Source organism: Aotus nancymaae, unplaced genomic scaffold (assembly GCF_030222135.1).
Source record: "Aotus nancymaae isolate 86718 unplaced genomic scaffold, 86718_ANA_hifiasm-v0.15.2.pri h1tg000067l, whole genome shotgun sequence".
Classification (NCBI taxonomy): Eukaryota; Metazoa; Chordata; class Mammalia; order Primates; family Aotidae; genus Aotus; species Aotus nancymaae.
In genome coordinates, this window is record NW_026988482.1 from 23,109,441 (window position 1) to 23,122,678 (window position 13,238).

The window sequence follows — 13,238 nt, forward strand, 5'->3', positions numbered from 1 at the left end:
CCCAGGCTCACTTCTCTGAGTTTCTTTGTCCTGAATTTTGGTCCTATATTGGCAGCTGATGCGTGCATATAGATGCTGTTTTGCACAGCTTTTCTAGTTGTTTTCTGTTCAGTGGGTCCAAATTTCCTGGTCTACCATTAGTGAAAGTGGTAGACAGTGAAGGCAGTTTTCAACTCAAAGGTTTCAAGGCCACCAAAAAGAAAAAAATATACATGTACTGAGAAAGAAAAGTCAAGACCTGTCATAAGAAGTGTCGCAGGTTTCTTGGGTCACACACATACCAAACTGACCCATATATTCCTAAAAACAAACAGATTGCCTAGTGCTCCAGAGCCCTGCTATGGATGCCCTATTTGATCTTGAGGCTTAGTTCCAATGCCAGCTACATCTTTTATAAAAGCCTTCCCAACCCTATCTCCCTCACCTCCTCACCTAGCCAAAGGAAACTGTTCCTCTGTTCTCCCACAGGACTTCATACCCCTGTTAGGGCACTTCTCCATCTCTGCCACGTGTTATAGTTGGCTCACTACCCAAATTCATAATTAGCAACTTGAGGACCCAATCATTTCTTAACTGTCTTTGCATTTTTCAGTATGTCTTGAGTAGAAAATTTATGAAAATAAATGTTTGCATAATCTGATAAAGGAGATGAAGGAAAAGGCAGAGAAGGAGAAAACCAAGGGTGTGGGATCAGAAATGCCAACAGAAGTGAGCGTTTCTAAAGGATGAAGCAATGTGGAATGCTGCTGAGAGATCAGAATGATGAAGCCTGAAAAGTTCCCCCTAAATGTGGCAGCATAAAGGGTTCAGAACACTGACTTTTATTGAGGAAGACAGGACAAATGTTGCTTAGAGTCGCTGCATTTTTCAGGAAAGTCAGTTAGGCAAGCTTATTGAAGGATGAACAGTTCTCAGTAAAAAGAGGAGTCTTCATTCTTCTGAACCACCATGAACATTCCAGAGAAGAGGTAGATAGAAAGCTAGATTCTGGAGGATGTTCAGTGGTAAGCTAGGTCCTCAGGCAGGTGGTGATGCCCAGCAGAAATGGCATTATAAGCCCAGGCTTCCCTGGTCCCAGGAGAATGTTTTAGACTAGACATCTAGGAGAAAAGTCTGGGCACTGCCACTGGTCTTCATAGACCTGCATCAGGCTGGTCCTAGGCCTCCTGTTCCAGCTACGTAGTGGACACCTCCCTCTGGGCTATAGCACACAGGGCCACAGCGCAACTGGGGCTCTTCCTCCTCATACCAGCGCTGTTCACTGAAGTCAGGGAAGAAGGCTGCAATCTCTCTGCTGGCTGAAACCACAGAGTCTGTAAGGGGAGATAAGACAGAGAAGGGGTTATCACATGGTAGAAGCAAGAGGCAGTCATAATCAGGTTCAGAAACCTGAGCCTCTGCTCTGCCTGCCCCTTCAGTCCTGGGGCATGTAAAGAAAGTCAACAGGCCACATGTGCCAACATGGCTACAAAGACCAGAAACACAAATGGAAGAAAGCTCATTGGAGAGACCTGGCTGTCAACTCTACCACACAGTCTGCCCACTAACCCCAAAATATCCTGCCTATTTGTGGTTGTGGACAGGGGAGGCTGACTCACCGGAGCCATGGGTGGTATTGCGGGTGTCAGTGAGGCCAAAACTCCCACGAATGGAATCTGGGGCCACATAGCGTGCTCGGAACACTCTGGTGGGTCCCATGAGTGTCCTCCAGAGCTGGATGGCATCCTTGTGGGCGAGGATGTAGGCTCGGATTGGCCCGCTGTGAACAAAACGAGCACATGTAAGGAATCTGGCCATCTAGACTAGAAGGGTGTGCTGTGAGCAGGGCCTCAATAAAGACACACTCTATGTTCTGAGAGTTTTCCTGCCTTTCCAGCCGAGTACCAATGCTACTTCAAGTAGGTGATACAGGGCCCTTGCTGGTGTACATAAAGCCTGCAGAGATCAGTAGGGTGGCTACGCAGCATTCGATGGGACTCTTCTACAGCCACTGGTCCAGTAACCACCACAGGACAGGGGCCTAACAGGTCAGCATCAGCTTGGTGACAGCCCCAAAGCATTTCTTCAGACTTGACATTAATTACAACTTTTATTTTATTCTTTGAGATGGAGTCTCACTCTGTCACCCAGGCTGGAGTACAGTGGTGCAATCTTGGCCCACTGCCACCTCCACTTCTCAAGTATAAGTGATTCTCCTGCCTCAGCCTCTCAAGTAGCTGGGATTACAGGCAACCGCCACCATGCTCAACTTATTTTTTTGGATTTTTTGGGTTTTTGAGGCAGAGTTTCATTCTTGTTGCACAGGCTGGAGTGCAGTGGCATGATCTTGGCTCACTATAACCTCTACCTCCTAGGTTCAAGCAATTCTCCTGCCTCGGCCTCCCGAGTAGCTGGGATTACAGGCACCCACCATCACACCCAGCTAATTTTTTGTATTTTTAGTAGCGATGGGGTTTCACCATGTTGGCTAGGTTAGTCTTGAACTCCTGACTTCAAATGATCCACCTGCCTCGACCTCCCAAAGTGCTGGGATTACAGGAGTGAGCCACTGTACCTGGCCTGACTACAGCTTTAAAGAATGGCAGTGAAATGAACAAATCCATTTAGGGGCAGGGGAGATTTGCCTCAGTGGATAAAGATGCTGGAACCAAATTAGAAGTACCTGGCCATGAACTCCACAAGCCGCTGATAGAAAAAACGCCCTGCAAAAAGAGAGGACCTTCATCAGGATACCTTCATCCTGATGCCCAAGGCAACTTTCTGTCCTTTTACCTCCTTACCTAGAATAATAAAAATAAAAATTGTTTTAGAGAAAAGAACAAGGACCTTGTAGTCTGAGAAACCTGGGTCTGAATCCAGGCTCTGATACTTACAACCTGCGTAGTTTTGGGTAAACCTTTAACCTTCTAAACGTAACTTTGCTTCCTAATCTGTATACAGGGGATATAACACCACCAACTTTTTAGAGTTGTTGGGAAAACTGAATGAAAAAATGAGCACTAGGACAATGTCTGATGGTAAACATCCATTCACTATATGTTAACTAGTGATATTATTATCAGGACATAAAACTAAGTTTCTGGTTGGGACTACAAGGTGGAACCCTCCTTGGGAAAAAAAGATGGATAATCATGAAAAATGTGTTTTAAACCAAGATTTCAGAACACTGGCTGCAACTGTACATGGTTGGTAGGTCAGAGAGCCTGCCATTGTGTTCCAGGTAAAATCACTCTTACGGGGCTCTTGGGATTGAGGCACCTTCCATTCTGAGGACTGTTGATCCTACCTTCATGCTCTTGGTAAAACCTCTGGCAATCTTCCTTTCTCCACAGTAGTTCTCTCATTCGTATAATCAGGAACTTGTTGCTTAGAATCTGCTGATGAACAGCCTGAATAAACCACCCCCCCAAAATAAAAATTAATTAGGATACCAAAACTGACCAAAAGAAACCACGAGAACCCCCTGTTGCTCAGGACTTGAGGGTTTGTCATATTAGGGGGTGAGAAGATGAGGTGGAGTGAGGTCAAGACCTCTAGTCAGAGCAAGAGTGTGCGCCTTGGGTGAAAGGAGACAGGGTGTGCTGTCTCTGCCCTTCCATACCCGTAGCTCCTTGAGCTCAAGACCACAGGACCCACCACTCAGACCACCGTAAAAGTCTTGTTAGTGGTCCTGCCTTGAGTTTCTCTCACTCCTTCCAAACTATCACACTTGATAGATGAGAAACTCTGTAATTTACATGTCACATTCTGGTCACGTGTTGGGTGGTTCCTTTGAGGCCCAGGTGAGTCCTGCCACTTCCAGGCCTCCATTCCTGACTACCTGGATCTTCCTTTGCACCATTGTGGGCTTACTTAGCAGTGCTGCTCAGTTAGTGAGCACCTTATCAAACTATGGTAAGCAGAATGTGAAAATGATCCCAAGCCCCACCAGTATTTCCCACCCTAATCCCCAGGACTGTGAATATGTTGCAATATGATTATGTTACATCACATAACAATAGGGATTTGGTAGGTATAATTAAGGTTACTAATCAGTTGATTCTGCTATAATCAAAAGGGAGATTATCTAGGTGGGTCTAATTAATCACATGAGCCCTGTGGGATTAGAACTGTGAAGGCTTCTCAAGGCCAAGCATTTTCTCCGGCTAAAGGCTGAAGTCAGAGATTCAAAGCATGAGAAGGATTCGATGCACTGTAGCTATCTGGAAGATGGAGTGGGCCATGTGATGAGGAATGTGAGTGGTCTCTAGACACTGGGAGTAATTCCTGCCTGAAGGCCAACAGGGAAATGGCAGCCTCAGTCCTACCATCATAAGACATGAACTCTGCCAACAACCTAAATGAACCTGGAAGTGGATTCTTCCCCCAGACCCTCCCGATAAGGGCCTGGTCAGCCAATACTTTGACTTTGGCCTCCTGAGACCTTAAGGAAACAACTCAGCCAAGCCTACTGGACCTCTAAACTATAGAACTGTGAAATAATAAATGAGTGTTGTTTTAAGCTCTTAAGTCTGGAGTAATGTGTTATGTAGCAATAGAAACGAACACATGTACATTGTCTTGAGATTTGGTTCTCTCTATTATTGCATTGGGTCCTTTCTTATATTTTAGATCTGCCTCAAGTCTCCAATAGATTTTTAGTGTCCTTAGGTCAGAGTTCATGGCATCTAGTTTTGCCTACACAGCATCCAGCATAAGTCTGTGTTGTCAGTCACCACAAGTGGCCCAATGGCACCTGAAGCAGTGGCAATTCCAAGGGCATGAGGTAGAGGCTTAGGATTCAGTCTTACCTCCAGAATCAGTGGATGGGCGACTGCATCAGGCTTGATCAGGGCTAGAGTGAGCTGGAGAGCCTGAGGGCTTCGCAAGATTGAGGCCATCTCACTCCTGCCATTAGAGGTGTATTAGGAACGCTTCAGGATTGCACTCCCAGCCTTCCCTACACTGGAGCCATGCAGCCTTGCAAGCCAAGTGCTCTCACTCCTGACACTCATAAAGAATGTGACAGTTTCATCTTAAGGCCAAATCGATTATTTTATTTAATTCCCCATTTGGGCTCATGGGATCAAGGGAAGGGAGTGGTAGAGGGAGCATTCAAGTTGCCCTGTGGAGTATATAATCTGGTGCAACTGTTAGCCTGTAAGAGAGTTACCCATTCAAGAGAAACTCAAGTTTAAATACTGTCTCTGCCAATATCCCTTCCTAACTTTCTTTTGTATTTTATAGAGGATTTACAATTTATACTCCTAAACAGCCTACTCACAGGGCATAATGATGAATTCATCTCTTAAAATACTCCATCCCATAGTGCTCTCCTATCAAATCTAGAATTGGAAGATTGATGGACAGGAACTGAGGTGCTGCCAGGATACCAAAAAGTCTGCTGGATATACACCATCTCTTATCTAATATTATGGAGAGAACAGGATCTCCTGTGCCCAAAGCAACCTGTTAATACACTCAGCTGTCCTCAGTGGCAAGACTTGTCAACACACAGCTCCAATGACAGGAACAAGTCATAACCATTTTGCATTTGAAACAGTGCCAGGCACAAAGGTGCTTGATCAATTTTATTTACTAAATAAACCTATATAGTCTTATTTCTATTCATCTTTGTATTCCTAGTGTCTAGCATGCTATAAGCACTCAACTTTGTAGAAATGACATAATGGACATAAAAACATTTTATAAACTGGACTAAGGGAATTTTGAGGTCTTTTCCAACTGTGGAATCCGAGTTTTATGTGATGGGAGTAGCGCCTTTGTCTCAAGTCTTATCTCAACATTATCTCTCATTTGGCCATGTGTGGTGGCTCACACCTGTAATATCAGTACTTGAGGTCAGGATTTTGAGCTGGGCAACAAAACAAGACCCTGACTCTACTCTACTCTCTCTCTCTCTTTTTCTCTCTCTCTCTGTGTGTGTATGTATATAATCTCTCATTTGTCAACAAATACAGAGAAGGCTTCCATTTTCCATTAACACAAGCAGGGACAGAGTCTAGACAACATTCTCATTTATCTTATCCTAAAGCCTGTCAGTCGTGTTAAAGGTGGTATTAGAATCTGGCCCAAGCAAAGAAACTATGCCATGGTCTCTTCTATTCATGTTCTTTCTACAGCTTTCAACCCGATTTTCCACTCAAACCATAAAGCCAAGCCCACTCTAACCAGTACAAGATCACCCAATGCACTCTCCCTAATGCCACAGGTGGTAACGTCATTTTCGGCAGTTGTCTACAGAGACATTCATGACACCTCCCCTCCCTCACTCTTCATATCCACACTATCACCAACTTCTGGCAATTTTCCCCACCTAATATATCTCCAAACCTATACCATTCTCTCCCACTCAACTGCTACCACCCTAACTCCAAGACATCATCATTCCCCCCTGGACATCTTAACAGCCTCCTCACTGGTCTCCCAGTTTCTGACGTGCTAACCTCTACAATCTCCACACAGCAGCCAAAGTGAACTAAATATGCAAATCTAATCATAAGGTTCCCTCCTTAACCCTTTAAAGGGCACCCTGCTCTTAGAATAAAAACCAAAATCCTTATCATGGCCTCCCAGGCTGTGCATGATCTTGTGGTCCCCACGTACCTCTCTAGCTTCATCTGGAACCCCACACTCCTTAAGTTTCGCTAGCTTCAACCTCATGGGCCTTTCAGTTTCGAAAGACTTTCTGGCTTGACGGCCTTTGTGTGAGTAGTTTTCGCAGTCCTGGACGTGCTTTCTCTGGTTATCTCCTGCTCACCTTCGAGATCTTAGCTCACTTCCCGTTATACTTTCTCACAGCTCCTTGCAAGTTCTCAGTTCCGTCTTCCCCACCAGAAGGTGTAAGAAGTACCTAGTACAGAGCTGGCTCTTAACAGTATCTGAATGAACCAACAAATGCGCCTGATCCAGCTACTCCAAGGCTATGCTGCTAGGGGTTCTCGTGGCAAGAACATGCGGCTTGTAGGGAGGACATGATTCCTTTCCTAATGCTTCTAAGTTGTGGCTGTCCTGACTGTCGGTTTACAAGAAACGGACAAGTCGAGAAACCTGCTTAAAGGTGACTCCATCAGAGAATTAAAAATGGTAAAGGTGTCTGTACATTTGCCCCTCAGCCCTTGAGCGGACCACCACTCGGCTTCCTGGAGGGCGGCTGCCCGGCCCTGGTTCACCTACGCGGCCGAGACTTGCGCCCCTACCCCTGTGGCCACGCCCTCCAGCCCCCCAGGCTCACGGCCTCAGCTCTCGACCCGGCCCTCTATTTCTCTAGGCCTACGACCGCGCAACCCTCACCCCTCGTACCCGGGGCCTAAGTCCACCCCAGATTCTGGGTCTTTCGGAGCCCCAGTGTAGCGGGAGCCTGGCTCCGGGTTTACCTGGTCCGCCCACACCGGGTTCAGGCCACCAGGCGCCACAATGGATAGCCTGCAGCCCTCGCGGGGTCCTTCAGGCGCTCGCCGGGCAGCCCTTCTCGGGGTCCTCGCCTGGTTGCGCCGTGGGGTGAGGTGCCCTGTGAAGAGCTCCGGGCTCGTCTCCTCGGCCCGTGCTCTTGCTACAGACGGCCCGAGAAGCTGAAGCCGTCCTGGGCGGCGGAACTCGCTTGTGGGAACCGCCCCTCGGAAGCCAGCATGGCGCCCACTGCGGGAAGGAGTGTGCCGTGCGGCGCTACGCCGAGTGGCGAAACCTAGAGGACCGGACGGGCAGTTCAGGGTGGCAGCCCGGCGGGGGCAGTGTCCGCCAGCAGGAACACAGACGGGAACCTTGCCCATCTCGTTATTTTCTTTGCCTAGGGTAGTGCCTGGAACATAGTTGATGCCCAGTGTTTGTCAAAAGTACACGGAGGGCAAAGAATTTCAGCGCTCGATCGCGAGTGGTTTGAAGTCTTTTGAACTCGGAGCGATACATTGGCACGAAGGATCGCAGCTGATACGGGGGTTGATGAAGCAGGATCCTTGGCTGGAGCCCAGGTGTGCATAAGGCATGAGGGAAGCAAGTTAAAACGGCCTTGGACGTGTCATTAGGAATCTGGGCAGTAAGGTGTGGATTGGGTTACTCTGGAGTCTATCGAAGTAGTCCAGGGTGAGAAGATGAGAACTGGGTGTATTCTTGGTGGGTACTGTGATGTATGCAGACGATGGGGACAGGGAGAATGGACCGGGGTCCATTGTGGCAGGATGAATAAAGGCGGTTAAAAAAGTGTTTTTGTTTCTTGGGGTTTTTTTTGAGGGAATCACTGAGAATGAGAAGAGTGAATATAAACGATAACCATCATCAGTTTAAATACTTACTTGCACATTTACCTGACTTCACTATCTGCTACACAGATATTGCCCTCTTGGAAGGTTTGTCCCTGACTCCTCATGGCTTCTCTCTCTGCAGCAATAAGAAGCTACTTCCCGATAGTTTCCTGATACCCAGTCACCTTTGGGAACTTCTGAGGAAAGTTTTTCCAGTCTCTTCAGAGACCCCTCCATTTCTTCTCTTTTTGTTTTGACCCCCGACCACCACGCCCTACTCTAACCTTAACTCCTCGGATACTGAGTTCCAATCCTAACCCAAGCCCTAGTTCCTGAATTTATAACCCTTTAATCCTAGACCTGGTCTGTAGATCCTCAGCCCTTGATACTTACCTTCTCACCTCCTAATCCTAACCTCGAATCCCTAAACCCCAACCCATGAATTCTAACTGATTCTCGAACCTCAGGCCCCCAACTGTGACTCCAAAGACAAGCCACTACTTTTCCCCACCCTGAGTCACAGACAGAGGGAGCTGTAGCAACTGAAACTGCAGTAGGCCAAAGGACTCAGTGAGGAAGCCAGCAAACTACTCCACATAGATACGGTGGATAACAGCAAGCCTCCACAAATCTTCCTCGAAGATGAGCAACAAAAGTCTCAGTCACTTTGACTATACCTCTGTATTTCTACAAAGGGGCTTCAGTCAGCAAGTCATCCCAGCCCCTGAAAGGAAGAGAACAGTCCTTATAAGTTGCAAAGCTCTCAGACAGAGGACATGGATGGCTCAGTAAAGCCCCTGTTCTAGGATACAGACAGCAAAAGAAACCAGCAATACAATAATCACCATGGCCCAGCAGATGAGAGCCACAGTAAGCATCACCACCCCTGAGTCTTCCCAGCATGATCATCAGGACTCCAGAAGTCCCAGCAAACGAGTAGCAACCCAGCTGAACAGAAGACAAGAACCCTATGGGAAGCCAAATTCCAGACAACTGATAGAGATGGCATTCCAGAATCTGCAGCATTCCAGCATGCAACAAACTGCAATAAATGGCACAGATCTCTCCCTGTGTAGCGGGAGAAGCCAGGGGAAAAAATCATGCTCCTATAAAATGGAATCCCAGAATCCCTTTACTGTCCCACCCTCAAACCCCTCCCCATTGCCAGGGTGCTATGGCATAAGAGACAAAGGAGAATTCACAGTAGTAATAAAAAACATTTACTAAACACTTAGTACTGACCAGGTGCCTCATTCAATGCTACCCTTAATGTGAATTCTATATGTATACTGTACTTAGATATACTTTTTTTTTTTTTGAGATGGAGTTTTGTTCTTGTAGCCCAGGCTGGAGTGCAGTGGTGTGATGTCGGCTCACTGCAACCTCCACCTCCCAGGTCAAGTGATTCTCCTGCCTCAGACTCACAAGTAGCTGGGATTAGAGGCATGCACCATCATGCCTGGCTAATTTTTGTATTTTCAGTAGAGATGGGGTTTCACCATGTTGGCCAGGCTGGTCTCCAACTCCTGACCTCAGGTGATCTACCTGCCTCGGCCTCCCAAAGGGCTGGGATTACAGGCATGAGCCACCACGCCTGGCCACTTAGATATAATTTTTAAAAAATTGATACTGCTAAAGCCTGGCTTAGATGGAAATTTGCAGCCTAAAATACATATATTAGAAAAGAAGAAAGACTGGAAATTCAGTAAGCATCTAAACAAGTTAGAAAAAGAGGAACAGAGCCTCAGAAACCTGTGGCACATCATCAAACATATAATATTGTTATTATTTATTATTAACTATTGCTTTACGCAGTTGTCTTTTAAATCATATAGGATAATAAAAGATTTACAAACAAAACCATATATGTATACTGTCTTTATAGTTACCCGTGTAGTTACCTTTACCAGTTCTCTTCATTTCCCCATGTGGATTTAAGTGTCCTTTCATTTCAGCCTGAAGTAGTCCCTTTAGTGTTTCCTGTAGGGTGGATCTGCTGGAGAGAAATTCTTTTGTTTTTTATTAGTTTTGTTGGTCTGTCTTACTTTCTCCTTCATTAGCTGGGATTACAGGCATGCACCACCACATCTGGCTAATTTTGTATTTTTAGTAGAGAGGGTTTCACCATGTTGGGCAGGCTGGTCTTGAACTTCTGACCTCAGGTGATTCACCCACCTCAGCGTCCCAAAGTGAGCCACCGCACCTGGCCTCTCCTTCATTTCTGACGGATTGTGTTTATGGATATAGAATTCTTGGCTGATATTTTTTTGTGTTAGTGCTTTGAATATATTATCCCACTGTTTTCTGGCCTCCATGTTTTCTGATGAGAAACTAGATGTTAATCTTACTGAGGATCATTTGTACTTAATGATTTGCATCTCTTTTGCTGCTTTCAAAATTCTCTCTTGGTCTTTGACTTTTGACGGTGATTATGATGTGTATAGGTGTGGATTTCTTTGAGTTTGTCCTACTTGTAGTTTGCTGAGTTGCTTGGATGTGAATGTTAACATTCTTCAAAAAATTTGAGATATTTTCAGCCATTATTTCTTCAAATATCTTTCCGCCTTTTTCTTTATTCCTTCTGCTTCCTGGACTCTCATTATTTTTATGTTGTTAAGCTTGATTATATCCCTCAGGCTTCCAGGGCTCTGTTCCTTTCTCTTTCTGCTCCTCACACTGGATAATGTCAGCCTTTCTTCAAGTTCACTTGTTCTTTCTTCTGTGTGTTCAGCCTCTCTAGTGAATTTGTCATTTTAGTTATTGCACTTATCACTTCAAGAAGTTCTATATATATATATATATATATATATATATATTTTTTTTTTTTTTGAGATGGAGTTTTGCTCTGTCACCAGGCTGGAGTGCAGTGGCACGGTCTTGGCTCACTGCAACCTCTGTCTCCTGGGTTCAAGCGATTCCCCTGCCTCAGCCTCCTGAGTAGCTGGGACTACAGGCACGTGCCACCATCCCTGGCTAATTTTTTGTATCTTAGTAGAGACAGGGTTTCACCATGACCAGGATGGTCTCAATCTCTTGACCTCGTGATTTGCCCGCCTCAGCCTCCCAAAGTGCTGGGATTACAGGAGTGAGCCACTGTGCCCAGCCAGAAGTTATATTTTTTTAAAAAATAATTTCTTTATGATGTTCTCTAGTTGTTCACACATCATTCTTATACTTTATTTCTTTAGACATAGTTTATCTCCTTGAAAAAATATGTATACATGTATGTCTATTTTTTAAAAATAAGGTCTTGCTGTCCCTCAGGCTAGAATGCAGTGGCACAATCATAGCTCACTGTAGCCTAAACCTCCTGGGCTCAAGCAATCCTCCCACCTCAGCCTCCTGAGTAGCTAGAGCTACAGGCACATGTCAGTATGCCTGGTAATTTTTAATTTTTTTGTAGTGATGGGGTCTCACTATGTTGTCCAGGCTGTTTTTTTTTTTTTTTTTTTTTTTTTTCTGAGACAGAGTCCTGGCTGGAGTGCAGTGGCGCAATCTCAGGTCACTGCAATCTCCACCTCCCAGGTTCAAGTAATTCTCTTGCCTCAGCCTCTCGAGTATCTGGGACTACAGGTGCATGCCACCACACCCAGCTAATTTTTGTATTTTTAGTATAGACAGGGTTTCACCATGTTGGCCAGGATGATCTCGATCTCTTGACCTTGTGATCCGCCTGCCTTGGCCTCCCAAAGTGCTGGGATTACAGGCGTGAGCCACTGTGTGCAGCCCAGGCTGGTCTTGAACTCCCGGCCTCAAGTGCTCCTTTTACCTCAGGCTCCCAAAGTGTTGGGATTATAGGCATGAGTCACCTGCCTGGCTCAAATATATTTTAAATGGCTGATTTAAAGTCTTTATATAGTAGGTCCAACATTGGAGCTTTCTTAGCAACAATTTCTGTTGACTGATTTGTGTGTGTATGTGTGTGAGCGCGTGCACCACCAGATTTTCTTGTTTCTTTGCATGTGTCATAATATTTTGTTGAAAACCGGATGCTTTAAATAATATAATATTGGCAAGTTTGGAAATCAGATTCTCCCCTTCCCTGGGGTTTGTTGTTGCTGCTATTCATTTGTTTAGTGATTTTTATCAACTAATTTTTTAACATTTGTATTCTTGGTAGTGTGTAACCATTGAAGACTGTTCCATTGGTTTAGTGGTCATCTAATGATTGGACATAGTTTTTAAATACTTAGAACCAATACATCTTTCTGCCTTTCCTGAGGTATTCCTTATGTACTGAGCCATGCCTCCAATGGTCAGGTATGCAGTTTACAACTCTGCTTTAGATTTCATTTCTTGCTATTCAGAGCCTTAAAGTCAGCCAAGGTGAGCACATAGGGTCTTTTAAAGATTCTCCTGGACATGGTCTTCTAGATTCCCAGAAATATGCCAGAACTTTTCAAAAGCTCCTTGGACATTCTATTCTCAGCTTTTTCTTTTAAGTTTTTTTTGGTTAACTATTTGTTTGTCCTAAGTGTTATCATTGCTTAAGGTTGTTGCAAATATAAAAAATTGAGGCTGTTTGTTTTTGACAAATGCCCCAGAGAAAAAGTTCTCAGTGAGAGAACTCTCAGTCAGGTTAAAACAAAACAAAACAAAACAAAAAGCCAAAAGGCAAGCCTGCTAGAAGAGGTCTCTAGGGAACTACCAGGAAAATCAAATAACAGTCATTTTCTGAAAATGATGTTTTTGGGGACCTCCAAACCTGTTCATCCCCATTTAGTGTCTTTTAGAAGGCTGGTTTCCACCAGGATTTCAGGACCGGTTTAATTTAAAGCTACAGCAGAGTTGGAGTAGGGAGAATGGGTATAGGGCAAGTTAAAAACACCACAAAGCTTGCTCTTCTTACTAAAATTTTAGATTCTGTGGACATTTGCTCACAATCTGAGTAAGAACAGAGGGAACCCATGGCATGAGTCATGTCATTTTGGGATGAGAAAATAGAATATCTGATATTTTTTAAAGATTCCTATTAACCAAGAGAAATGTTTGCCAGCCAGG

The 13,238-nt window shown here is 45.0% G+C and overlaps 1 protein-coding gene across 5 annotated transcripts; it reads right to left on the reverse strand.

Annotated features, from left to right (window-relative positions):
- Positions 1 to 777: 777 nt before the first annotated feature.
- Positions 778 to 7,515, reverse strand: NME6 (NME/NM23 nucleoside diphosphate kinase 6). 5 transcript variants are annotated; one of them, XM_012473847.3, is made up of 6 exons: positions 7,377 to 7,515; positions 4,791 to 4,887; positions 3,287 to 3,389; positions 2,663 to 2,702; positions 1,599 to 1,759; positions 778 to 1,313 (listed from the first exon to the last, which is right to left on the reverse strand). In XM_012473847.3, exons 2-6 carry the CDS (start codon positions 4,878 to 4,880, stop codon positions 1,147 to 1,149), a joined length of 561 nt encoding a protein of 186 aa, XP_012329270.1. In that variant the 5' UTR covers positions 4,881 to 4,887; positions 7,377 to 7,515; the 3' UTR covers positions 778 to 1,146. The 5 variants fall into 5 exon arrangements, with proteins under 5 accessions (XP_012329270.1, XP_012329272.1, XP_012329269.1 ...); XM_012473849.3 differs by having other exon boundaries at positions 7,303 to 7,377; XM_012473846.3 differs by lacking the exon at positions 7,377 to 7,515 and adding an exon at positions 6,607 to 7,271.
- Positions 7,516 to 13,238: the final 5,723 nt, after the last annotated feature.